Below are 27923 nucleotides of genomic sequence, written 5' to 3' on the forward strand. Positions count from 1 at the left end.
CTTTTTTTTTTTTTTTTTTTTTTTTTTTTCTTTTAAGTCTCTCCTTACTTTCCACTGAATTTTTGGAGTTTTCTTCTGTTGGTTTAAAATCACAATTTTAAAGCCAAGTGCATTGTAACACACCGTAATCCTTGTGACTCAGATATAAGGCAGGAGGATCAATTGGAAATTCAAGATCAGCCTTGACAACTTAGTGAGATCCTGTCTCAAAAAATAAAAAGGGCTGGGGACTTAGCTCAGTGGTGAAGCACCCCTGTGTTCAGTTCCTGGTAAATCAGTTGATCAATCAATCAATAAAATTTCACCCTTTTTTGTGTTCACCATTTGCCCTTGACTTAAAACAAATATGTTTATTCCTCTCCCTTGTTTTAAAAAATTTAACAGTATTTCTGTCTTCTCTTTAATAAGACAAATACTTTGTTAACTCATTTTCTTGGTGAGAATTTCTCTCACCTAGCCAAGCTGATATTATCTTAAGATTTTAGTTCTTTTTATTATGAATATACTTTTTGTCTTTTCCTTTCTCTCTCTTTTCCCTCCCTGCATCTTTTTCTCCCTCTCATTACCTCCTTCTCTTTTTGTTTTTTCTTATTTTCTCTCTTCTTGTTTAATTTACTCTTGTGTCAATTTTTTTAGAAGATTTCTAATGTACATTTATGATATAATTTACTATCCAAATGATTACAGTAATAATTAAAAATAAAGTTTTGATTCTTACGTACAAAGTATAGGGATACTCTTTTAACAACTTAATTCCCTTAACTCTGTCTCATGCATGAAACATTGAACATTGAAGGGCTTTAGGTCTAGCTGAGTGTTTGCTCTTCAGTAGGTATCTTCTGTTCTTTTCAGCTAGCTGTTGCCTTATCTTAAAAAAAAAAAAAAAGAAAAAAAAATTACAATGAGGAGGCCAGGCTTGGTGGCACACTCTTGAGACTTGGGAGGTGGAGGCAGGAGGATTGTGAGTTGGAGACCAACCTGAGCAATTTAGTAAGACCTTGTTTCAAAATAAAAATTTTAAAAATGGGCTGGAGGAGATGTAGCTCAGAGGTAGAGGGTACCTCACCGCCCCCTTCCCCCTACGATTATTTTGTATAATGTCTTCTAGTTTGGATTGTGTTTTGTTTCACTATTAACCTGTTTCCAAGGCACTACCATTACAAAACATGAAATCTCCATGGTAATGTGTTAGTATTTAAATTCTTATACCTCACCACTGGAAGAATACTTGTTTTGTGCCAGAACAGAAATATAAATAATTGGTTATTTAGGGTATATGTTCCACATGTAGGGGAAAAATAGGAAGGGTGTTTAGGAATCTTCTGTGCTGGATCTCATAATGATCTAACAGCTGTGGCCACTTGTTCAACTTATTTACCATTTTTATCTCACTGGTCAGTTGTTTTAATTTTCATTTGAATAGGTATAGAAAGGTTGAAGTGTTAAGGTGGCAACTGTGTGTGAAGAATAGCTTATTCAGTGGCAGGAAGAAAACTAAATTTTAACCCTTTGCTGCACAAGTTGTGTCTGTATAACCCAATTATGATTTTGTGTGTGACTTTAAAAATGAGACTGCTGTAAGATTAGGCATTCAATCTCTGTTCCTAGAACAAATAATTTCATATACCAGTCTTTTCAGACTTAGTAATTGGAAAAGACATATTCATACTCTTTTTTTTGGGGGGGGGGTGGTTGTTGCAGTTTAATTTGATAAGTATGAATAGGTAAAGTTTTTGAAAAAGGACTTTTGAAGCCCAGTCATCCGTTCACTCTACCACTTTTAATCGGAAGCTTTATAGTTCACCTATAGCCATATGTAGGTCCTCCTAGTTTTGTAATAGGCTTGAGAAATTTCAGGAACCCTTTTATTTTAGAGACCAGCAAATTGAAGACCAGAGAGGACTGAACTCAACTTGAGTCCTCCTGCCTCTGCTGATGAAGTACTAGTTTTGACTGGTAAAGTGATCATCCAGGTGAGTTTGCTTGGCCAGGCTCACTCAGCCTTCTCTCTTAAGAGGAGAAAAGTTTCTGAGAATTGGATTTTTCAGTGAGGAGCATTTTGTGTTAGATATAGCTGTCTGTCTCACGAGCAGTGGTACTTCCAGAATAGAGTATGCCATGAGGTTGTTTCGCTAAGTGACTTCTGAGGGCAGCCAAGGAAAAACAAAATAAACCAGCTTCAGAAGAGTATTTCTCAACAACGAAGGTTATGGGAGGGCATAGAGTTATGTCAAAATATTGAGAAAACTACATTGTCTAAATTTTTAAATAATAAGAATAATGAATAAGGCAGGAGGTGTAGTTTAGTGGAGCGTGTACTTAAGCAGTTAGGTCCTGGGGTCAATCCCCAGAAGCACAAAACAAACCAAACTAGTAAAACAAAGCCACCACCACAATAAAACAATCCAAAGTCTAAGGAATGGTTACAGGCATTGTGTATTTTGAGTTAAAAAGGACACTTCTAGGCCCATAAACACTTAATTTTTATGAATTGGATTTCTCATCATTTTAAATGTTGTCTTCTGCTAAATTATTCCTCTAACATAAATTCAGTTGACTATATTTTGTTCAGTCATATTCCTAAATGTTAGAGGAAATTCACTTAATGTTTTGAACTTTATATTGTTAGATATACTGTAAAGATTACACAGCTATTTCTTAGAGATGCATATGAATTACTTCGAGCAATTAGATCATGATTTGAATCCTGTGCCAGCTGATACAAATGAAAAGAAACTAATAACAAGAATAAAAATTTTAAAGGACATCAATCAACATCGTACTTCAGAATGTTCTGGGATAGTGCCTACCTTGTTTTAGATACCGAAACATCAGTGACAACAGATTTCAAGATTGGGAGACTGGTTTGGGTTGTCTATTGGAAAGCTGGGGGTGTTTTCCCCTCATTTTGTTAGGAATTAGAGTAAGTGTGACCATCTACTCATGTCAAAATAAATTTCATTAACTTCAGTTTCCATAGTTCATATGATTACAATTTATTTGGTTAGTAAAAAATATTTAGTTTCTTTGTGCTGTGCTAATTTGGTAGATTGAGTTGCTTTCAAGCTTCAATTAAATATCTCTGATTGAGTTTTCCTCAATTATGTCAATTCTCTGTTTATTTAGTATCTGTAGTTTCTACATGCCATTCATTGTACTTGTAGCAAAGTTGTCTATAAGTATTTTGTGCCTATAGCAAAAGAGGTCTATAAAGAGGAATTTTCTTATTGACTTAAATGTAAAGTTGCTTATTATTTTATTTTAGTCCCTTTGTGCTACTATAATGGAATAAAGAACATTTATTTCTTACAGCTCTGGACTCTGGGAAATTCAAGGCTGAGGGGTCCACATTTGTCATGGGCCTTCTTGTATTATCATCTGGCAGAAGGACAGGAGAGCACAGGGCAGGGATGGGACGTAAATTCATTCTTTTATCAAGGACCCACTCTAGTCATAATTTAATTCCCTCCTTGAACAATGACATCAATCTGTTCATGGGGGCAGAACTTCTTCATGACCTTAATCACTCTTAAAGTTCCCACTTCTTTTTAAACAAATTTAATTTGTTCTTTTTAGTTATACATGACAGTAGGATGTATTTTGACATTATACATACATAAAGTGTAGCTTCTCATTCTTGTGGTTGTACATAGTGTGGAGTTATACTGGTTGTGTGTTCATGTATGAACATAGGAAAGTTATGTCTGAATCATTCATTATGTCTTTCCTCTTCCCATCCCCTCAGTTCCTACCTCTTAACAAGATTCCATTTGGGTTTGTTTCCAACATACGAATTTTGGGGAACACATAAACCCACATTGTTCCATAATCCCAGATGTGGAACACATACAAAACTTAAATATTATGTGTGTGTGTGTATATAATATATATAGTTGTATATAATACTATTACTATGTAAATAATTTTGATGTAATGTTAATCAACATTAATTAGTATAATAATACATATAAACTCTAGGTTATGATTTCCAACTTATTTTAACACACTTGTGTTAGTTTTGTTGAAATGGTTGCAGAATTGAAAACCTGGGACTTAATGAGTTTTAACTGTAGTGATTTCTGTGGAAGGTGATCTCTAATAAAGTTAGTTTAAATAAAAAGATTGAAATAGTGATTGCGATCATGCTGGGCATTGTGATTCATTTGCTTATTTGACATTCAGCAAATACCTGAATATGCTCTAAGTATTATGATAGAGGTAATGCAGTTCTCTATACTAGGAATTATACAGTCTGAAAAATTGTTATTGTTTAGTGACAATCATGCTGTAATAAGAGTATATCTGGAGTTCAGTGATTGTTTATAATGTACTGGAGTTGTAGTATAGGTAGAGGGCAGCCTGGGAAGACTACTTGGATGTGAACTGGGAGATAACAATGGGCAGTAACAAGACTACTTTCCTTATTTGGAAGAGGAAATAATCATTCAGGAATAGTATGATAAAAGGAGAGAAGTGGGAGGCAGTTGCCCCAGTGCAAATGATAGGATTTAGTAAATTGTTTTAATAATGTAAAATCATTGAAATTCCAGAAACAGACTTGAGGATATCTTCATTAAAAGTATAAATTTAAAAATGCTGCTTATGCTTACCACTTTTCACAACCCTTTAAGAACAGTTTGTCCTTAAATTTGAGGGGAGGCACTCAACCACTGAGCCACATCCCCACCCCTATATTGTGTAGTTTTTTAGAGACAGGGTCTCACTGAGTTGCTTAGTTGGCATCTCCCTTTTGCTGAGGCTGGCCTTGAATTCACGATGCTCCTGCCTCAGCTTCCAAGTGTGCGCCACTGCACCTGGCTGCTCTTAAATTTTGAATCTAGCAGTGTGCCAGAGAAGCAGTGTAATTGACTCTCAAGATAACAAGATCATCTCTTGAGTTTCTAACCTTCCCTCAACATTTTTTGCATGTATACTCATTACAGCTTCTTCCTAAGGTAAACTATAAAAGATTATTTTTATAATTGATATCACTTAAGAATAATGTATAATCTTTGAAGCACATCTTTGGTTACTTCTTTAGCAGGTTTCAGCAAACAGTCTGCTCTACAAGCAACCACTGATTATTAGTAACTCCACTTTGTTGAGGTTACCAGAAAAGCACAACATTAGGACCTTCTTCTAGTCAAGCACCTTACAGAAAATACTAATAATCATTCCACCTTGTTTGAATGTTTTATAGAAGCACAGGGCAGGAAATTTCAAAATCTCTTGAATGTCATGCAGTTTGTATTTGACTGAAGATGATTGATAAAAGTGGGCTGCTGTTTTTTTTAAGATAACAACCAGTAATTCTCTTTGATTATGCTGTGCTATAATTACTTTCTGAACACACCGCCAAAGTGTGTGAACAAAACATCATATGCTAGTGAATCCTAAATCACTCTTAGCTTTTATCATGTTTATTCTTTTGTCAGTGACAATCACATGACTACTTATTCTAACACCTCCCAATGCCTGTCTTGTTTTTGGTATTCCCATTGAAATTCAGACTTTCTCTTGTACTTAGAAGTGCTTTTTGGTACTTCATACTGGGATATTAGTACCACTCTCAGGGGCAGACCTTAAGACAAAAGTGGCATATTGGCATGGAATGTCCATATTACTGAAATATTTTGGGGGAGAACATCATATTAAAACTGGTGATATAGTGGAGTGAATTGTAAACTACTCATTGGGTTTTAATATGAAATGAGAAACTTTGAAGAAATTTGCTGTCAACTCTTTAGGGCTCCTAAACTTACTTAGTGTTTGTGGGTAGAAGATCTACTATGTGCCATCTCAAATAATTTCTGAAATTTTTGTTGTGTTGTAGTCATCATAGTCTAGTCTAGTCCCTGGAACTAAAGTGTGTTGAACCTAATTTGATTTAGTGAATTTGTTCCAAGGTTGATCTGGTATGTCATGTTTTGGGACCAAATTCCTAGTCTTAATGGAGTAATTATTTGTCCAGAAAGGTGAGAAGAATGTTTCCCCAGCTGTAGTGGACATTCTGCTTTTCAGGACAGAATTTCACAATTTATAAAGTAGTTTTGAGCATGAGCTGGCAGCTTGTAAGTGTTAAATATATTTGCCAAACTCTATAAATATCTGTTCTGGAACCATGAATGTCCAAGAAATACTCTTGGAAAATTAATGATTTCCTTGGAATAATAGAAAAACCAGGTTTTCTTTGAGTGGTTATGCTTAAGTGTGGGAAGCATCAGTTTTGATTTAGTTTGACTATGTATCCAATGTGCCTCAATATTATTTTCACTTATACCTTATTCACATTAAAAAATAACAGAGAACAATTCCTTTGGACTTTAGTTGTTAAGATTAATTATATGTAATCATACATGGTAGCAGTGAATGTAAATTGAAACAGGAAGTTAGAATTTTATTCCACTCATATAGAGATGTGCTAAGCAGCAGTCATTTGTAGTATACTTCTAGCCTTTCAAGGCCATTGTGAATTCCCAGATTGACACATAACTTCTGTAGCTACCATTTACAGTGGGCACCCATGGATGAGTGGAAATGAAGAAAGTCCCATTGAGATGCAGTTAATAAGAAGCTGAGCATGGGAAACTGGATAAGGGGAGACAGGTTTGTCTTGCTCATTCCCTACATCCATCTGAACAGGAAGTTCAGATTCTTGTATTGGTCAAAGTATGATTCAAGGCATGCCATGGACCTTTATTTAGTATTTTGTTAACACAGTGTTAAAATGTGTACTGTAGCTGGTAGTTTGTGCTCATGTGTGGTTCTAGAACTCCATTTTTTTTTTTGCTCTATTAATTCATCAAATGCTGTTACTGCTAATAATAGTCATGGCTAATATTTTTGAGTGCCCAGCACGCACCAAGATCTTGAAGTGCTTTATGTACATGGTTTTATTCTCAAAACAATTCTGTGAAGCATTACTATTATTATTCTCCTTGGAAATCAGGAAACTGAAACTTACAGGCTAACAACTTGTTTTAAGCTCACAATCCGGAAATAACAGAGCTGGAATTGAAATTTACTTAGGTTTAATTCCAGATTCTCTACTTTTTTTTTAAAGCATTTAATATTTTCTTTAATGTTTTGGGTTGAGATGAGCTGTTGAAATGACTAGATTGCTATGATCAATCCTATGCTGAAAATTTTTACTATGAGCAGTCTATATAAAATCTATTGAAAACATTAATTAAAACTTTAAATTTTAATGAAATGGAAACAGTAGCTTATTTTTAAAAGTTTTCCTTTTGAATTATAAAATCAATGTTAATTGAAAATCTTTTAAAATTGAAAATGTCAATCCCATTCTTGTGTTTAGATCCTTTACTCTTAACAAATACCCATCCTAGCTCTAGTCCTTCTAAAGATACCCATTCTATGCTTGGTAGAATTTGGTACTAATGTTGAAAATTTCAGAAAGAAAATTGAAACCTTGTTTAATTATAGGCTGTTTTTTTTTTTTTTTTTTGGTGGGGGGAACCATAGTTATGTATCAGTGAGTCTGATGATATATGTATATTCCTAGCAGCAGTGGTATAGTAAAATCTGAAATCATTATTGTCATCTGGCATTAACTAAAAAAGTGAAGTGGTGAGGTGAATATACTTTTGTAACAGTTTGCCTGTAAAGGAGATCAATGAAGCCAACATAAATATAAATCTGTTTTGTAAAAGGTCTTAATTAAAATATTCTTAACTAGATATCCTGTGCAGAAATGATTAAGACATTTTATTTTCTAGATAAAATATTAGGATGCTTATCCTTGTTCAGGAAGTTCTGACTATATGGCTTCTACAAGGACAGGCTGGAAGTAGGAATTTTGGGGGCCTGTATAGTACTTCAGGAAAGAGTACATTAATGCAGTGGCAGGGGGACATAATGGAGGAGGTATTAGAAGAAACCTTTGGGTGGTGGAATTGACAGGGCTGGAATTGCAGGGATGACTGCACCAAAACAGTCTAAGATGATACTTGGGTTTCTAGCTAGGGTTTCTTGGTATGTTTTATCTGGCGAGGGAAAAATAGAGGGGGAGGGTAAGGGAAGAAAAGAGCTTGCATTCTGAGATGTGTTTGTCTCTCCCTCCTACTATGTCTAGATTTAAATACATAACAAAGCAGTTGTCTATGTGAGTTTGGAGCATGGGAAATAAGAATGAATTGTTAATATCTTTTTAGTACTTTTTAAAGGGTATTAAAACCTTGAATATGGGTTCTGAGCTTTGGTGCTTTGTTTTTTGGGTTGTAAGGGGAAAGGATTAGTCATCACACTACCTACGAAAATTTGATCACTTTATGTACACATTGTATCTCCACTCATTCAATTTAAAATTCTTACTTGAATGAATGTAAGAAATAAAACATGGACTGGGGTTGTGGCTCATTGGTAGAGCACTTGCCTAGCATGTGTGAGGCGCTGGATTTGATTCTCAACACAACATACGAATAAATGAATAAAATAAGGGTCTATCAACATCTAAAAAAAAAAAAAGAAGAAATAAAACATGCCAGTCATTTGTCTTTCCATTTATCAAGGAAGATATAAAAGTATTCTGTTACATATTTTTTGTACAGCTGTGAAATCTGTACATATTTAGTTTTTGATAGAGAATTGTCAGCACACTAGTTCTTAAATATGTCAGTATGTATATCATTAACTAGGTTTCAATAATACTTTTTTCCTTCTGTGGTAAACATATCAACAGTATAGTGCACAGAGCATTGGATAAGTTTTGATAGATGCACACATGTGTAACTAAAAGGCCTTTCAAGATACAAAAACTTTCTTGGGTGGTGGCAGAATGCACAGGAAACTTGACCATGTCTTTGTTTGCCTTAATTCCTCCCATAACACCTGTTTTTTTTTTTTTTTTTTTAATTTTTTGCATTGCTGGGGTTTGAATTCAGGGCCTTGTGCATGTGAGGCAAGCACTCTACCAACTGAGCTTTATCCCCAGGCCACAGCTGCTGTTTTGAATAATTTTTACTATAAATTAATAGTTCCTGTTGCAGAACTTAATCTGTAAGAAATCATTAAGACATGTTTTCTTATATAAGTCTTTCTTAAGAGCACAATATTTTCACTTTATCTCTCTGTACTTTTTTTTTTAATGTATCAGCTTTTCTTGCTTAGTAATATGCCATTGTACAGACTGTGTAAATGTACTATAATTTATTTGTCAATTTTCCTCTTGATGGATACCTCAGCTGTATCTGGTTTTTGGCAATACTAAGCATTGGAATGGAAGGATCACAGGATAGGTGAATGTTTGATTCTATAAGAAACTGCAATTTGTTTTTCAAAGTTGTTGAACCATTTTATACTCCTACCAGTGGTGTTTGGGATTTATGTTTGCACCATGTTTTAACCATTCTGATGGATGTGTAGTGGCATCTTATTGTGACTTTTAATTTGCATTTCCCTAATGATTAATGATGTTTAGCACTTTGATGTGAATTTCCTGAACATTTATATATCATGTTTTCTAACATCTGTTCAGATTATTAGTCCAGTATTTTATTGATTGTCTGTATTTTAATTATTTAGTTGTAGGAGTTTAAAATATACATCCTGCTTGCATGTCAGATTTTTATTTTGCTAACTTTTTTCTCATTTGTACCTTATCTATGTATGCGTTTTTTTTCCTGCTTGTTGTTCTTCCCTCTTACTTCCTTATTTCTTCTTCCCTCCCTTCCTTCCCTTGAAATGTATAAAGTTCTTCCTGCATTTTCAATTTTATAAGTCAATTAGAAGTGGTTAGGAGAGGTCACCATGCCTTTACATGACCTCAGGGGGAAGGAGTTCAATATTTTACAACGAAGTATGATATTATAGGTATTTTTATAGATTCTTTTGATCACATTAAGGAATTCCAGTCTCAGTTGCTGAGAGTTTTTGTCATGAATGACGTTGCATTTTCTCTCCTACTTTTTCTGCATCTTTTGTATTGGGTAGTTTTTCTCCTTTATCCTTAGTCAATATGGTGAATTACTTTCATTTTCAAATGTTAAACCAACCTTGCATTTCTGGAATAAACCCTATTAGGTCATGATGTATACCTCTTTTAATGTATTACCGATTTTAATTTGATACTGTATTGTTAAGAATTTTTTTTGCAACTGTGTTATTAAAAAATACTTTCTTTGTTATGTCTTGATCAAGTTTTGGTAATCAGATTGTTCTGCCCCCAGACAAGCTAGAAATGTTTTCTCTTGTTCTCTGAGAGTTTGTATAACATTGGTACAGTTTTCTTTGCATGCTTTATATAATTCACTAGTGAAACCACTTGTCTGGAGTTTTATTCTTGGGGGTGGTTCTATAACAATTTTTTTAAAGAGATGACATTCAGATTTTACCTTGTGTCTTTATTTTTATTTTTTGTGGGAGTGTTGGGGATTGAACCCAGGGGTACTTTACCACTGAGCTACATCTCCAGTGTCCTCCCTACTATCCCCTGATTTCTTTTTCTTTTTCTGAATTTTGAGACAGTATCTTGTTGATAGCAAAGGTTGGCCTCAAACTTGAATCCTCTTGCTTCAGCCTCCCAAGTTACTGGGATTACAGGCATGTGCCATCACCTCAGTTTATTTTTCAGGTAGTTTTTTCATCATATTCCCTTAGTATTCATTTAATACTTTTCTAGGATCTATAGTGATAAACCTCTTTAATTCCCACTACTTGGTAATTTATATTTCCTCAGTTACCTAGGAATTTAAATTTTTCTTATTCTTTCATTGATTGCTTTTTTAAAAAATAACTTTTCTACTTCCTTTTTTTTCCCTAACTTCTTTAAAGAGACAAGCTTTTCTTATATAGGCCTTTTCTAATATAAACATACAGCTATATATTTCCCACTAAATATTGCTTTTTAGCTGCATCTCATGTTTGTCATATTTTAATATTGATTTAATTTGAATTATTGCCCAGGTTTTATCATGTTTTCTTCTTGCAACTCATAGATTACTAGTACTTAGAAGTGCATTTTTCAGTTTCCAAATATAGCTGGGATGTAGCTCAGTAGTAGAGCCCTTTCCTAACGTGTGAGGCCCTGGGTTCAATTCCTGATACCACCCATGTAAAACAAACAAACAAACAAAAAACACAAAACAAAACAAAATTTCCAAATATACACATATTCTTAATGATATTTTATAAGATTAACTTACTCATAATAAAGTCTTATATATCTTATTATAATCTCTTTAATTCCTTTGTGGCCAGAGAACATATTCTTTATGCTTTCAGTTAATAAAATTTGGGAATTCTTCCATTGCCTATGACATCTATTTTAGTGACCATATTGTAGGTACACACGAAACAAAGGTGTGTTGTACAGTTGTTGGGTTTAGTAATTCTTAAATATCATTTAAGTGGTTAATAATGTTTGTTAGATAGGCGTGATCACTAGTTTTTTGTGTACGTGTATTGGTTATTATCTAATTTTGTCAGTTGTAAGAGGGAATGTTAATATTGTGGAAATATCATTGTCCCTTTAATTCTGTCAATTTTTGCTTCTTGTATTTTGAGACTCTATAATTAGATACATACATTTGATTGTTGAATGCTGCATTAGCCCTTTTGTAATTTTGAAAAATCACTCTTAAAATCGCTTAATTTGATACTAATCTATCACTTACAGATTTCTTATACTAACTATTTGGGTGGCATATAGTTTTCTATTAATTTACTTTATTATTTAAAGTGAATCTTATAAAAAGTACAATTTAATTGGGTCTTTTAAAAATCAGTTACATAATCTGTATCTTTTAATCAGAATATTTAATCATTAACATTTAATGTAATGTTGGTATGGTTGAATTTCTGCCTACCGTTTTAATATTCATTTTTAGATGATCCCCTCTGTTTACTCTGTTATAGCTTTCTTTTTTGGCGATTAACTATCTTCAGAAATCTGCTTTTTCTATTGACTTTTTAGCTGTATTTTTTTGTATTTTCCTTCTTTAGTGATTGCTCACGGGCTTGTAATATACATCTTCAACTTTTTACCCTTTACTTAGTTAATGCTGAAGCACTTCACATAAAACTTAAACCTTGCAACTCTCTAGATTGTGCCCCTCAGTCTGTTTTGCTTGTAGTTTTCTATGCATTCTGTCTTAATAGTTTGAAATCTTGTAAAATAATGTTCCCAATTTTTGCTTGAAATTATCAGAATCTAATTTATGTTTACCCCCATATTTGCCATTTCCCATGCTTTTCATTTCTCATGAAATATTTCTAATACCATTTCCTTTTAACCTGAAGAAATCTCTTCTTCTTATTAAATCTGAAAATGTCTTTATTTACCTTCATTTTAAAAGACTATTCTCCCTGGATGTAGACTTCTGGATCGACAATTTTGTATTTAAACACTTTAAAGATGCCATTTTATTGTTTTTGAAGAAAAGTCCATCGTCATTTGAATAATTATTTTCCTTCAGTATGTAATGTTTTATTTTCCACTGACTGCTTTTCATGTTTCTCGAAATTTATCTTGGACTATGATATACCTGCCTATGGTTATTTCTAGATTTATTATATCTTGCTTTTTGGGGGAGGGGTGAGAAATGGGAAGGGGCATACCAAACTCTTCTTACATGTATGTTAGACCTGTTGATCTTACCTCACAGGTCTCTTAACTCCCTGTTCACTCTCTGACTCCGTCTTTTTATTTTTCCCCCCCTCCCTTTAAATTGAGTCATTTATTTTGATATAAGGTTTACCAGTTCATTCATCTTCTATCTTTATTCTGTTGGTTAACCATTCAGAGAATTTTTATTCTTTTTTTTGGGTGCTGGGGATCGAACCCAGGGCCTTGTGCTTGCAAAGCAAGCACTCTACCAACTGAGCTATCTCCCCAGCCCTGAGAATTTTTATTCTTAATAACAAAGTATGTATTCTTCACTAGTAGAATTAAAATTTTTTTTAATATATATCTTTTAGGTGTTGATGGACGTTTATTTTATTTATTTATATGTGGTGCTGAGAATCGAACCCAGTATCTGGCCCCACATATTCCAGACAAGCACTCTACCACTGAGCCACAACCCCAACCCCTCAATAGTAGAATTTTCATTTGATACTTAAAAATATTTTCCGTAAATATTGCTGATCATTACAAGTTTATTTTGCTTTATATTATTAAATATAGTAGTCACTTTCAGGTTGTGTCATCTTCATCTTGTCTTTGGATTTCATTGACTGTCTTTTCTTGAGAATGTTGAGTAATTTTCATTTATATTCTGGACCTTCTAAGATGATAATGTCATAGAGCCTATGAATTTTGTCATGGGCCTTTGTTATAGGCTTGTGCCAGCATTCCCAGCAACCTATATCATCTCTTTAATATTAGAGTTGAGTTCCTTCTGGTTATTCTCTAGTACATTCATATAATTGTTCTGTAAATTTATTTGAAGTTTATAGTTTTATCCAGTGGAGGGTCATTTGGAAAGGAACTCAAGCTGCCATGACCCTCCCTAGTTAAGATTTTTGAGAAAAACAAAAAGTTGAGATCCTGCAGTACCCTGCTTTAGTTTATCTTGCTTGATTTCATGTCGTACTTGTCTTGCCAGTTACTCATACTGTCCTTGAGGAATCAGTAATCTTGCAAATTGAGAAAATAAAAAGTGAATTTTTCCCACCCCTCTGTTTATACATATCTGAACTAAGTTAGCCTCCTCTGGTGTTTCATAGCTGAAATTAGCTGCATTTAGTATTTTTAACTCAACTGTGCTTGGAAATACTTTGGACTGTTTTGCTGTATAGTTTAATAAAAATAATGTGGAAAAAAAAACCTGCAGGAAACAGGTGGGTTAATCTATTCAGTTGCTCAAAGAACAAATTCTTTTTAATAGAAGGATTTACTAGCATAGGGAAGCTGGGTTGCTAAATGTTTTGCCACATTTTTCCCTTCTCTGATCAGTTCTGTATGTGTATACTTTCTGTGAACTAGCATGCTATTAGTAAGGGTTTAGGTTTGTTGAAGTTTAGGGTCTTGGGGGCAGGTAAGAGGGTGTGAAGGGCTGGTATATTAGTTATTTATAACCACATAATAAATCACTGTCAAAACTTAGTGACTTAAAACAGTACACACTTGTCATCACAGTTTCTGTTGGTCAGGAATCTGGATACAGCTTAACTTGGTCCTCTGGCCCAGGGTCTGTCACAAGTGCAGTCAAGATCTTGGCTAGGGCTATAGCTCTGACTAAAGTCATCACCAGGGGAGGATCTGTATTTAAGCTCCTTGGATTCTTTTGCATGCCAGCTGTTTGCCTGAGGGCCCGAGTTCCTTCCTGGCAGTTGGCCTGGTTATGCAGACTTCTCCATAGGGCAACAAGCAAGGTGGAAGCCAGTTTTTTCTTTGTAAATTAACCTTGGAAGTGACGTTCCATGTTTTTTGCCTTATTCTATTCAAGAGAGGCAAGTCTGTGGCCATGAATAGCAAGGGGTATGGAGATTGTTAGTAGCCATGCTTTTTGTTGTTGAGAGAAGAGGAAAGTGGCATAAATTTTTTATTTCTTATAATGTATATTTGCAATAGGAAACAGAAACACAAAGGTGATAGGAATTTTAAAACCCAAAGATAAGTCTTACTGAAGGAAAAGTGGCACACAGATCTCAAATAAAGGAACATAATAAAACTTTAAATACTCCTTTTAATAAAATGGATTAATTCTAGAAAATGTCAGTACTATTCTCTTTTTATTAATACTTCTATTTAAAAACTTACTAAGTAAAATGTAACCTGTAATCAAATGCATGTGAGATTAATATAGTTTTATTCTTTAATGGATAAAAACACTTCATTATATCTTCTAATTAAAAGTTGCACATAAATTATTTACAACATAAATTTTGCCGTCTGAACTTTTGGAAGTGTGCAATTCAGTAGCACATAGTACATTCACATTTTTTTTCTGCAGCCATCATTAGCATCCATATCCAGAACTTTTTCATCTTCTTAAAGTAAAACTTTATTCACTAATCATCTTTACTTTTTCCTCCCAAAATCTGAAGCATCTACCATTCTACTTTTTGCTTTTCTGAATGGACTACCCAAGCAATTGCATATTTGCCCTTTGGTTCTGGCTTATTTCACTTAGCAGAACATCCTAAAGGTTTCTCTTTGTCACAGCACATATCAGAATTCTTTCTTTTATAAAAAGGCTGAATAATGTTTCATTCTATATATGTACTATCTTTTGTTTATTCATTCAGCTAGTGTACTATATAACTTATTTTAAGATTTTGTCTTTGTTGTGATTTTTCAAGAAGGTTGAGATTCTATTTGAAGGAAACATTCCCTGAAGTATTAATTTCATGAATAAGTTTTTACTGCTATCTTTTAAAAAATATGTGACTTTTTTTCCCAAATATGTTTTTGTTACAGGTTAACATATTTTCAGTAGTGAAATCTTTTAAAAAGTACCCTTGATTATTTCTAAAAGAACATCAATTTCAGCAAATAAACATTCCCTCTCGTTAACTTCAAATTAAATATGATGAAGTATAATATGGAAATAATAGGAAACATATGAAGAGATAATTTTGTGGAGCTATTATAATTGATAGGGCAGAATCTAACTCTGATTCAAGTAGAGTGATTATAAGTCCAAGGCTTGAAGCAGACTGAGTACTTTGAATCCCATTTCTACCTTTTCCTTAGTCAAGTTAATTCATCTCCTTGTCTCACATTTCAGCAACTTACTGAGACCCTGTCTTAATATAAAAAATTGGAGGTCCAAGGATGTAGCTGTTGGTAAAATGCTTCTGGGTTTAATCCGCAGTACCTCCCCCTCAAATTTCCTATCTGTAAAATGGGAGTATTAACAAAGTTTTGTTTTGTTTTGTATTGGGGATTGAACCCCCAGGAGCACTTTACCACCGAGCACCATCCTCAGTCTGGTCCCCCCCACCCTTTTGAGAAAGCGTTTCATTAAGGTGCTGAGGCTGACCTCAAACGTGGGTTTCTTCTGCCTTAGCCTCATGAGTTGGTGGGATTACAGGTACCTGCCACTGTGCTTGACTCAGTATGGTTGTCAAAAAGATAAGTGAATTAGTAAAGGCAAAGCATATAGAATGGTACATGGCACTTAGCACTATGTACATATTAGTATCTATTAAAAACAATATTAGTATTATTATCACAATATTCATTAATTGATTACTTATGTTACTTGTCTCTAGAGTTTAGATCTTTCATAATATAAACCAACCATGCCTGTAATCCCAGCCACTAGGGATGCTGAGGCAGGAGCATCACAAGATCAAGGCCTGCATTGACAGTTGAGTGAGATCATCTCAAAATAAAAAACAAAAAAGGGCTGGTGATGTAGCTAATTGGTACAGCACCCCTGGGTTCAATCCCCAATACTGGGGGGAAAAATAATGACTCTCATGTTAGGACCCCAACCCTTTGACCCTTTTAACTTTTTATCTGAGCTCTGAGAGACATGCAAAAGTAAAATTTCTAAAGAATTGAGTACTCTATCGTCTATCAATAGGCCCACCTTTTACATGGTAGACTAAAATGCTTAAAGGGTGAGAGACACCATAAGTGTAAATGTACAGAGGGGCAGTCATGTGAACAGGCAGCAAGGTGGATGCCTGCAAACTGAGGGAGACTTCAGAGGACACAATCCTGCCGTCACCTTAATCTTGACTTCAGCATCCAGAACTGTGAGAAAAGTAAAGTTTTTTTGAAGCCAAATAATAGTACTACTACTACTACTACTACTAATAATAATAATTAAAAATGAAAAGATTAAATGTTTAAAGGTATGTTTTATATTAAGGACACCAAACTTTATTTTGAAGTGGTGAGTACCTGACCCTTGCACACCAGTCACATTGGGACTTTGGCCCTGTGATACTCTTGATTGAACTAATCAGTGATTTCTCCCTACTTCAGTAAACAGGAAAAAGAAATGAAGAGATCAGAAACCAAATTCCTGAATATTCCAAAAGCCAGAGTTCATTTCCCCTGCAGTAATAACCACTTACCACAACTGCCAGCAGTTATCTTTAAAACCACAGCTCTTGGCAATAACTTCTTAATCACTGCAAAACCCCAGATTTCAATGCTCTCTAAGCAAGAAAGATTGAGGGTGGAGAGATGCAAATAAAGCAGATTCCGACTTGGGAGTAACTTAGGTGCAAACCCGCAGGGCTCCACGAGGAAGATGGGAGACCTCAAAGGGGTCAACAGTGCTTCTCTTGTGTTTTTTTTTCTGTGGTCTTGGGAGTAGTTGGCAGTGTTTTGGGGATCCCTTTCTTGGTTGCCAGAACTGTCAAAAGACAAAATTAGAACAAATTTTATTATAAATCTAATTGACTTTGGTGTATAATTCATGAATTTGGCAGCAATCAGTCTACAAAACAAAGAGAGTTTCTCTTGGGCAGTAGCAAAACAGCAAATTTTGTAAGATGGGAACGAGGAAAAAGAACTGTAGGAAAAATAAAGATTGGGTAACGTTTTGGTGAGGGTTAAAGCCGAGGGTACTTAGTTGTTACACTGAATCAAGTGGACTGGTATCTCCTCTTTTGAAAATCTGATCTGTTTTTGGTTCTATCTTCTTCCTTTAAGAAGTTTTAGTTTCATTGTGTCACATTTAGTATGAGTGACTCCATGTTAGTTTGGTCTGGTCTGGTCTGTCTTTTGGGACCTCGTGTAGGATCTTGGTCCAAAACAATGGCTTTGTGTAATTTTTAAAAACAAGTATCAGCAAAATGCTAGGGGTAGCCATAATTTTTCTTCTTTTGCTTTCCCTGTCATTTGGATCTTAACTATCTGCAAAGTTCTTTCTGCTGCACTTCTAGCATATATACCACATGTTTCCCTCTCCTGTTTTCTAAGAAGTCTGGTTATTTGTGCTTTCATTCTTAACTTCGATGGCACAAGAATCCCTTCTTCGCATAGTAACTAGAGTCATCTCTCCAAAATGTAAGTCTTCAGTGTCTTCCCAGTACACTTGGAGTAACATACAACACCTTTTCATGGTTCAAATATCATCTACCCAGAGAATTGTGCTTATTGAGAAATGAATGAGTACTAAGAACTCAGAGGAGGGAGCAATTAATTCTGGTTTTGGGGACCTCAAGAAGAATTAATAAAAGGAAGAATATTTGATCCTTGTCCTGATAAGTAGGATTTTTGTCAAATGGAATTATTAACTGAACAAGCATTTGAAGGTACCTAGTATGTGCCAGGTACTGTCATATTCATGCATTTTTTGATAGGTAATGATTAGTAAGTGGTGTCTCATGTAACATCCTCTCCCTCAGGATCTCAGGTATGTTATATATGAGTGCTTTACCAACTGAACTTCATCCCCAGTCCTGCAAGTGGAATCTTTGAAAGAAAGGTGCTGTTGTTAAAGACAGCTTTACTATACTACCAGTAAATAGTGTGTATAAGAATAGACAAGCAGTTCTTAGTCTGCTTAAATACCAGGAAACATTTCTTTGTCTGCTACCTGTGAGAATAGAATTTGGCAAGCATTCTCTACTATTATATATACCTGCTTAGGAAATTTGACTATATTCAGAAATGAATTCTCTGACAAAGCTACAAAATTATAATGTAGTTTCATGGGTTTTAGACTTAAAAAAAAAAAAAAAACAAAAAAACACCACCACCCAACTGTCTCTAGTCTTCTAATGTAATATACTTTGACAAATACCAAAATTAACATCAGGAACATGAAGTTTAATCAACAAAAATTACAGTTTTTGGTTATAACTAATTTAGTGCTTGATCTTCACAAGACTGTAGACTAGTAATTTACTGATTTAATCTTTTCATATTACTTCACTGATTCAATATTTTTAAACATTAGTGCATTATACATAAAAGTGGGTTTTTTGGACATCTTCATAAATGCATATAACATAGTTTATTCTATTTCAATCTCCATCTGACTCAGAATCTTGAAGACTTTGACCAGTTTTCATCTTGAGATGTTCATTATGTTTCATTATGTAGATAGAATGGTCGTATAAAGATGCATTGCTTTGGGCTGGGGCTGTAGCTTAGTGGTAGAGCACTTGACTCACATGTGTGAGGTACTGGGTTTGGTCCTTGGCATCACATTAAAAAAAAAAAAAGATATTGTGTCCATCTACAACTAAAAATATTTTTTTAAAAAGATGCATTGCTTTACTGTTTGTGTACACATCGATGTACACGTAGTAGTACTTTCTATGGTGACTAAGGGGAAGCATACTTTTTAGCAGGAATTTCACTGGATCAGAGAAAAGAAGAAGGGCAGGGAAGAAACTATGGTTAATATAGAATACTATTTGGAAAGCTGAAGTTACTAAGATTTGTCTTTATTTTGGGATTTTTTTAAAAGAAATTTTTTACATGTTAATGGACCTTTATTTATTCATTTATTTATATGAGGTGCTGAGGATCGAACCCAGTGCCTCACACGTGGTAGGCAAGTGCTCTACCACTGAGCCACAACCCCAACCCTATTTTGGGATTTTTAAAATTCCTATTTTTAGATCCCAAGTGTCCTCATTTTAGTAAGTTACCCTCCCTAATTCCCTACCTGGCAAGAATGCCAAAATATTGACTGCCAATTCTGTGTTGATTCACCTAATTTATTTTGAAGTTTGCAGGATGATGAAACCTATAACCTGGGTACCACTGGTTTATTTTGTGTATCACAGTGTAGTCAGTAGGTTGTGAAGGTTTTTGCTTTTCTTTTTTAAATTCTTTTCCTCCTATGAGCAATCTATTCTTCTCCCTTTTACCAACCTGGTCTTCACCAGTTTAGTTAAATTATGGCCCTAACCATCTGGGGTTAACATTGATCCCATAGGTTATTACTCAGTCTTACAAGAACACCCTCACTTCAGACACCAGCTGCAAGTGGAGTGCACAGGCTGCCTCCACGTCTGCCCAGCAACTACTAATTCCACAGTTAGCCCTAATCCCATCTCCCTGCCACCGGTTGATAATTTGCTAGAACAATTGCCAGAACTCAAGAAAGTGCTTTGCTGTGACTGGTTTTCTATGAAGGATACAAGTCAGGAACAGCCAAATGGAAGAGATGTATAGGTCAAGTTATGGTTGAAGCGGGGACCTGAAGTTTCTGTACACCATGCTTCCAGTACTTCCAGGTGTTTAATGATGTTTTCGTTACACAGAGATAATTGATGAAATTATTGGTCATTGGTGATTACACGAAATCTCTAGCCTTTCTCCTTGCCCCAGAGTTGGAGTGTTTGTGTTACAGAATGGTGGGCTGAGTTTTAGTTCTCTACTCCTCCATTTGTATGTTTGGTTACCAGGCCCTATCCTCAAGCTGTTTAGTAGCCTCTACAGCCAGGAGTCATCTCATTATCATACTAGAGACTCGGTTATCAGGAGAGCCCAAAGTTTTTATGAGCTTTGTGCCTGGGATCGGTGACAAAGACTTTTTTTTTTTTTTTTTTTTTTTAAATGTACCACGGCATGCCTGTCTCTGGTGAAATAGATGCTGTGAAGAAGAATGGGAGGATAGAGTGCAGTGTCATTAAAACTCAGGGATTGGGCCTTCATGAGACTTCTCTGCTTGCCTAACGTCTTCTAGAATTAAAGTTATTTAGATTTAACCTGTCGTTTCACAATTTGCCACATACTCACATGGTTATAATTACTTCTCCAGTTATATGTAAGTGATCAGATCTTATTTCTTCTTCTCTTTATTTTTAGCTTCTGGTGTTTTTGTCTTAAAGTTGAATTGCATCCAAAACATCTTATTTTGAAGATGTCTTTTCGTGTTCATCAGAAAACTCATCAACTATTTTTTCTTTCATTTTTGACCTTTCTTGACTTTATGAATATGTTCATTTAAGATATCCTTTTATTATGGGTATAACTTTCCCAGGGAAATAAAAGTGATCAGATGATTGTTGACTAAGCAATTTGTTTGTTTGGTTTAGTCCTTCAGTAACATCAAGGGATGGGTTCCAAGACCCCCTCAGGATAACAAAATCTAAATGTATATAAGTCCTTTCATGAAATGGTTTAGTATTTTCATAGCACCTATGTACATCCTCCCATATACTTTAAATACCTCATACAATGTACATGCTGTACAACTGTATTTTGTTTAGGGAATAATGATTGGGGGTTCTTTACTTGTTCAGTTTTTTTTTTTTTTTCTGAATACTTTTGATTAAAGGTTAATTAAACTTGTGAACTCAGAACCTTGGATATGGGTATGCTTAATTAATGAAGCACTTGTGTCAGCTGTACAATTAACCATGTGTTTTAATATTTGGGCTGTCTCTAGCAACCCACTTTAGAGCATACGTGTACTTGATTTTAGATTTACTTTATTTTTGTTTTAAAATTTTTGAGGGGGACATAAAGTCATCTAGTTTATAATAGGATTGTTTTAGTTCATATAATCTCATTGGGACTTTTCAAAGATACGTTATTTCTTGAACTTTGGGTAACAGAATGTAGGCCCTAAATATTAATTTTTGAAAACTGGAAAATTCTATTCTGTATTAATTTATAGGTTTATTAACTTTTTATTTACTGTTAGTAGTAAATTTGTTTCTTAAATTGTCAATTTTAAGAAGAAATTAGCCCTCCCTTGTTTCCTGTAATGTTTGTGTTAAGTTAGTTATGTAAAAGTTGTCACTTAACCAGTATTTCCTTTGTGAATGATGAAGAGATTTCAACTGCTGTGCTGACAAATGTCTTTTAATCAACTTTAAAAAAATAATTCAAGCCAGGCTTTGTGGTGCATACCTGTGATCCCAGCAGCTCCAGAGGCTGAGGCAGTAGGATTGAGAGTTCAAGGCCATCCTCAGCAAAAGCAAGGCACTAAGCAGTTCAGGATTAGGATGTGCCTCAGTGGCCACGTACCTCTGAGTTCAGTCCCTGGCGGCAGAACCTCTCCCCCCCATATCAAGTTTTAGTCATTGGCTTTTTGTTTCTATTTCCAGAAATGTCTTACCAAAAAAATGTAAACCGTATCACTGGGTTTGCTGTGCCAATATTATTACAAGTTAGTTTTTATTTCTCCAGTGGAAAGCTGTAAAGTTATCACCTCATCATTCTGAAGCAAATTTATTTGTCACTGCTGTGACCTCTAGGTCCCCCATGATTTTGTCATCAAGTCCAGGAAAAGAGTGAAACACAGCCCCTTATTATGCAAAGCTGCATTCAGTCTTAGATGGGTTGCGAAAACCATGTAGGGGAGAGTGTGAGGATGGCTTTTTGTTTCTGAGTGTATTTGGGAAGAACCCACTTGATTTATTGTTTGACATCCTTGAAACTGAAATGGGTAGAATGGGCGATGCTTTTGTCAAGGATAGGGTTTTCTGAGCTACTTGTGAGCATCTCCAGTGACTACTGCTTAAGCCTCAGAAATATCACAAGGCTTATCAATGTGGAGTTTGAGTTATTTTAATTAGATTCATAGTCTACATAGAGTCAATGTGCCTGTTTTTGCTGTTCACTTTTGGCATTTGATTAAAACAACAACAACAACAAAACATGGCAAAAGTAAGGTAATATTTGAATCAGTTTCCCACCCAGGAGTAAATAGCATACATGAAAGGTGAACCTGTTGCTTAATATGAAATTGACCAAACCTCTGTATTTTATTTCAGTCTCATTTGGTAACAAATTATTGAGATCAGTGAAACTAGGACTTAAGATTCTCTCATAGAATTGGTCCTTTCTTTTTTCTATTTATCTGTGGAGGTTAGAATTTAAAACCTAATAAGATTCTTAGAAATCATCTCATTTTGCTTTTATACTCTTTAAGTAAAAACAAATGTTTAAGCACAGGATATTAACTTGCCCAAAAGGAAATAAGGACTTAGTCACATTATTGTCCATTGTTAGTGGCAACTCCCATGTCTCAAGTAATAGATAGTACTTACCTGAATTTGTTCCAGACCTTGAAGTGAGCCTGATATTAGAGATATTTTGTCAATAAAGAAAGGGTAATCACAGACAGGTCACCTATGTAATAAAATATATGAAATGATAATTTATACTTGTAGTTATATTTTGATTAATGGATAAGTTAGATACAATTAGAAAAAAACTTCTCTTGCGGTACTTATCTGTGAGTTCTTTTGTGCATCATAGTCTGCTGCTTGTGGTCCTTTATTGCACTTCATGTTTTTGTTCGTCTTCCCCACTAGATTCTACCCTTGAACTTGGAAGTCTCTTTCTTACTCACTGTTATTTCTAGCATGTAGTAACTGATTGTCAAGTTGGTTTACCCCAACTTTGATGGTGTGTGGGATACTGTGAGTATATTATAAATATCTTACGTTTGAATGTTTTATTTTTTTACAGTGAACAGAGTATCTGTCAGGCAAGAGCTGCTGTGATGGTTTATGATGATGCCAATAAGAAATGGGTGCCAGCTGGTGGCTCAACTGGGTTCAGCAGAGTTCATATATATCACCATACAGGCAACAATACATTCAGAGTGGTGGGCAGGAAGATTCAGGATCATCAGGTAAGAATCTTAAGTTTTTACTTTAAGATGATCTAATATACTTAAGAACTTAGTATATTCAGTTTAAAAAAAAAAAAAAAAAAAAGTAGTGCTTCAAAAACTCTATAACCAAAATACTCTCTCTGGGAAAAACTTAGTGTAGGTTTGCCTCCGCACCCTTTCTACTTTTTAAAAAACCTGAATTTAGATGAAGATCTGGAATTAAATCCTATACATGCCTTCATTCAGTCTTGTCTTCCAACTACCTAGTTTTTAGATTTATAAAATACTTTGGGACAAAAGTATTTTCCAAAGAAAATGAAGAGATGTTAAAAATGTTCTGCTATAGATGCAGGAAAAACAAAACAAATTTTCAATGCCCAGCTGAGGCCTTACTTAAAAAAGGTAGATCCCTACATTTGCACTAGGACATGTGATGATGGGGTTGTGTTAACAGATGCTATAGTATTCAGGGTTTTAGGATGGAGATTATGGATTGGAATAGCTAGGGACTTTGGTTTGTCATATGCACACATAGGGTCTATGGGCCTATTAAAATTTGGGCTGTGAAATTGAAATCTATGCAAAAAAATGGAATTCTCAGAGAGACTGCATTCCATAAAAAGACAACTAAGAGAAGTCCTTCTATCCAGGCAGGGAGGCAAAGGAATTTGTTTCTGTGTGAGCTGGTTTAGGAGCTTTCCTGAGAAATGGAAACCAAACTTATTTGCACAACTCCAGCTGAGAAATTACTAACAAATGCCAGTAACAGTGAAATTGTTGGGACAACTGATAAAAGTAAATGCAGTGCTCTCCCTGGAGAGAGACTTTCACATCTTAAGTCAGTCTACAGAAAAGAATTTATGGAATTTGTGAAATTTATTGATTTAGTACAGACTGTCACAGGCTGCCCCTTTTCAACCTTCTCAAGCTACCTCTTTTTTTCTTTGTTGCTCTTCCCTTGTCTCTCTTCTTTCTCCTCCCTAGTTTCTTTCCTTTCTCTCTGCGCTCCATATTCCCTGCTTGTGTTGCATGGCCTTTCTTTGGTCTCCCCGGACTCTATACCAAGAGCCCCACCTCCCGTCCCTTTGGTAGTTCAGGCGGTGCCAAGTGTTTTTTTCTGCTCTCTGTCTTTCCTTCAGCACAGTGGTCTTGTGGTGGGTTGCATCAGACACATATCAAATACTGCCTAAGATGCTGTTACAGAGAAGAGAAATGAAAATTGGACAATTAAAACTTTGTAAAAATTGATGAACATTTTTAAATATAGCATTCTGAATTAATAGCTATAAAGTGAATATATTGGTGAAAAGGTCATTTGTTAATACTAATGAATGTACCTGAAAGTATGTTGACAGGAAAGAAAATGAATATTTAAAATAAGTAGAAAGATGTTTGTGTAAGCTGAGAAATTTCTTTATGAAACAGTAAAAATTTATTCATAAGAGAATTAAGGTGTCCTATGACTTGGATTTTGACAAATAGAATGTTTCTTAAAATATTTAGAGTGCTGGGGATACAGCTTAGTGGTGGAACGCTTGCCTAGTTGTGTGAAAGTCCCTGGGTTTGACCCCCCCCCCCCAAAAAAAAAGGTTGAAAATTCAGTCATGCTTTTAAATAATTTGTGATTATAAGTTGAATTCATGCATGCAATGCATGGTGGTGCATGCCTGTAATCCCAGCGGCTAGGGAGGCTGAGGCAGGAGAATCATGAGTTCAAAACCAGCCTCAGCAACAGCAAGGCACCAAGCAACTCAGTGAGACCCAGTCTCTAAATAAAATACAGAAAATGGCTGGAGATATGGTTCAGTGATTAAGTGCTCCCTGGTTCCCCGCCCCCCCAAAATGATGAAGTCATTACGAGCATTAGGAAATAATACTTTGACCTTAGTGATAAGCTACTACACATAGAAACCTTGAGACATCTAAGCTATCCTTAGATGGACACATCTTAACTCCTCATAGTAGTGGGGTGGATGGCGGGGGGAGTAGGAAGACAAAAAGAAAAGACCATCTCTTGAAGAAATTGGGCCTACATCTCTTTTTCTCAGTAACATAAGGCTAGTTAAATATTAGATAACCTTCTGGCAATTTACCAGGAGGAGAAAACCTACAAGAAACAAGATATTCAGGAAAACCATTTGATAAAATTCAAATCAGTAATTTTCAGTAAATTAAGCATAAAAGTTTTTTAAGCTGATAATGCTGGATAATATAAATTTACAGCAAGTATTTTACTGGATTATACAGTATTGAAAGCATTTCTGTTAAACTTGTGACTAAGTTTAGGGTTTCAGCTTTAATCAGTTTTCATTTGGTGTTGCAGAGGATGTTCTAGTTAACCTAGCAGTATAAAAGTGAAGAAATAAAAACTTTAAGAATTGAAAGGGAAGAAACAGCTGGCCTTATTATTCATCAATGATATAATTCTGCACATCAAAAATATCCCAAATGTCTGCAGATAAATTATAAACAGTAAAAAATTTGTTCAGCAGGGTTGTTAGATTCAAGACCAGTATTTAAAAATTAGTAACACTTTTGTGTAACTAGCAATAAGCAATTAGAAAATAATATTTTATCAAGATGCTATTTAAAATAATAAGTGATAATGTACCTAAAAATAAATCTAATGAGTAATAAATTTCCTATCATTTCAGGGTACTTTGTGGTATCTCTTAATGATTATCAGTCTGTTGCCAGTGGAAGCACATTGTTATAATTTACTAAAAACATCAATTTTTCTGTAGTAATCACTATTTTAAAAAGCCACCCACCATTTATTTGTAAAGTAGAATACATTCAAGTTATTTCCTTTTTCTGCTTAATATTTATTAAGTACTTAATATGTCTAGGTGCAATACCTAGGTTTTATATAAGGTTTCTGACCTTGAAAGATAATATTAAAGAATGTGAGTGTTAAGCTTGTAAGCAAAGACATAGTATTAGTTGTGATAAATATAAATCATAGTACAGCAAGGGTATAGAAGAATCACCAGTGTGTCAAAGAAGATTGGCAAAGGGTCATAGATGATTTCATGGACAAGAGTGATACTAAGCCAGGTCACAAGGAAGACTAGGTGTTTCCTGCACTGATTACTCTGTGTGTGGTCAGACTAAAAATGCAGGGCAGAATATACCACCAATCCAGAGTCATGAGGCCCTGAGTTCAATCCACAGTATTCCCCCCCCCACCACCAAATAAAGTAATTAAAGCATAGGCAAGTAAAGCTAAGTAAAAAAGAAAAGCCAAACAGATGGGCATCTCCAGAAATGTTAGAAAAACTCTTGATAATGTGCAGTCATGATAAAAACTCATAGCTTTCAAGGACTCAGAGCACTTCCCAAGTCTGATAAAAAGCATGTATAAAAGTATTACATGAAAGATTATATTTAAGGGTGAATTTGGGAAAGTTTTCCCTCTAGTATCAGACTGGAGGCAAAGATACTTGGTATCACTATATCTTTTCAGCATTGAATTCCAATTCCTAGCTAGTGTATGAAGGTAAGAAAAATAAGCAAAATGTGCAAGAATTGGAAGAAATAAACCTGTTGTCCATTTTGGATGACATGGTTATATATTTAGGGGGAAAAACCTGAATATAACCACTAGGATTAATAGTAGATTAGAATAGTTAGAATTCATAAATATATTAGATTAATAATAGATTAGAATTAAAAAACACTTTAACAAAGCTGGGTACATTGTCATTATATAAAATCTTCAGAGAGTTAGAAAATGAAAAATTTTAAATGATTATTTATAGCCACAACAATAATTTATCAAATACCTAACAAAACTAATAAAAGGTGTTCAAGACCCCTATATAGAAAGCTATCAAGCATTAAATATAATCTAATAAAAGGGTGGTTTATGATATTCATCAGTTAGATTAATTTTATGGTATTAGTTCTCTTCAGATTGACCAGTACTATCTTAATCAAAATCACAGAAATTATTCGGTGGGAAATTGACAACCAGAATATGAAATGATAACTTCACATGAAGAACTGAGAATAGCCAAAGTAATACTGAGGAATGAAGTAAGAGAACAAACTGTAGTGGCATTTGAAACATGGTGTAAGGCACTCTTGTGTTGGCAGAAAGTTAGGCATATTGACCATTAGGTCATGTAAACACTTGATTTATGAAAAAATGTAAGCCTGCGGCACAGTTATAGATGAATTGAATCAACTGGATAGCCGTATTGAAACAAATAGGAAGCTTGAACCCTATCTCACACCATAGGCATAAATCAGTTCCATTTGGATTGGGGATGCAAATGTGAAAGGTAAAACAATAGAGCATCTTTTTAAGTTGGCGTTATGTTTTTATGACCTTCGGGTTGAGAAACATTTCCTAACAGGACACAAAAGGTACTAATTATATAAAGGAAAAGATCGCTAATTTGAACTGAATAGAAGTGAAGAACTTCTGTTCATCAACACACTTGTAAGGGTGAAAAGGCA

The 27923-nt window shown here is 34.7% G+C and overlaps 1 protein-coding gene across 10 annotated transcripts in view; it reads left to right on the plus strand.

Moving 5' to 3' along the window:
• Enah (ENAH actin regulator) overlaps nt 1–27923 on the plus strand; it is a 137890-nt gene that overhangs the window by 48108 nt on the left and 61859 nt on the right. For all 10 annotated transcript variants that reach the window (XM_047520223.1, XM_047520226.1, XM_047520224.1 and 7 more), the window contains exon 2: nt 23312–23477. In XM_047520223.1, the coding sequence (XP_047376179.1) occupies nt 23312–23477 (166 nt within the window). The remainder of the gene's footprint in view (nt 1–23311; nt 23478–27923) is intronic.

This window comes from Sciurus carolinensis, chromosome 12 (assembly GCF_902686445.1).
Source record: "Sciurus carolinensis chromosome 12, mSciCar1.2, whole genome shotgun sequence".
Taxonomy (NCBI): Eukaryota; Metazoa; Chordata; class Mammalia; order Rodentia; family Sciuridae; genus Sciurus; species Sciurus carolinensis.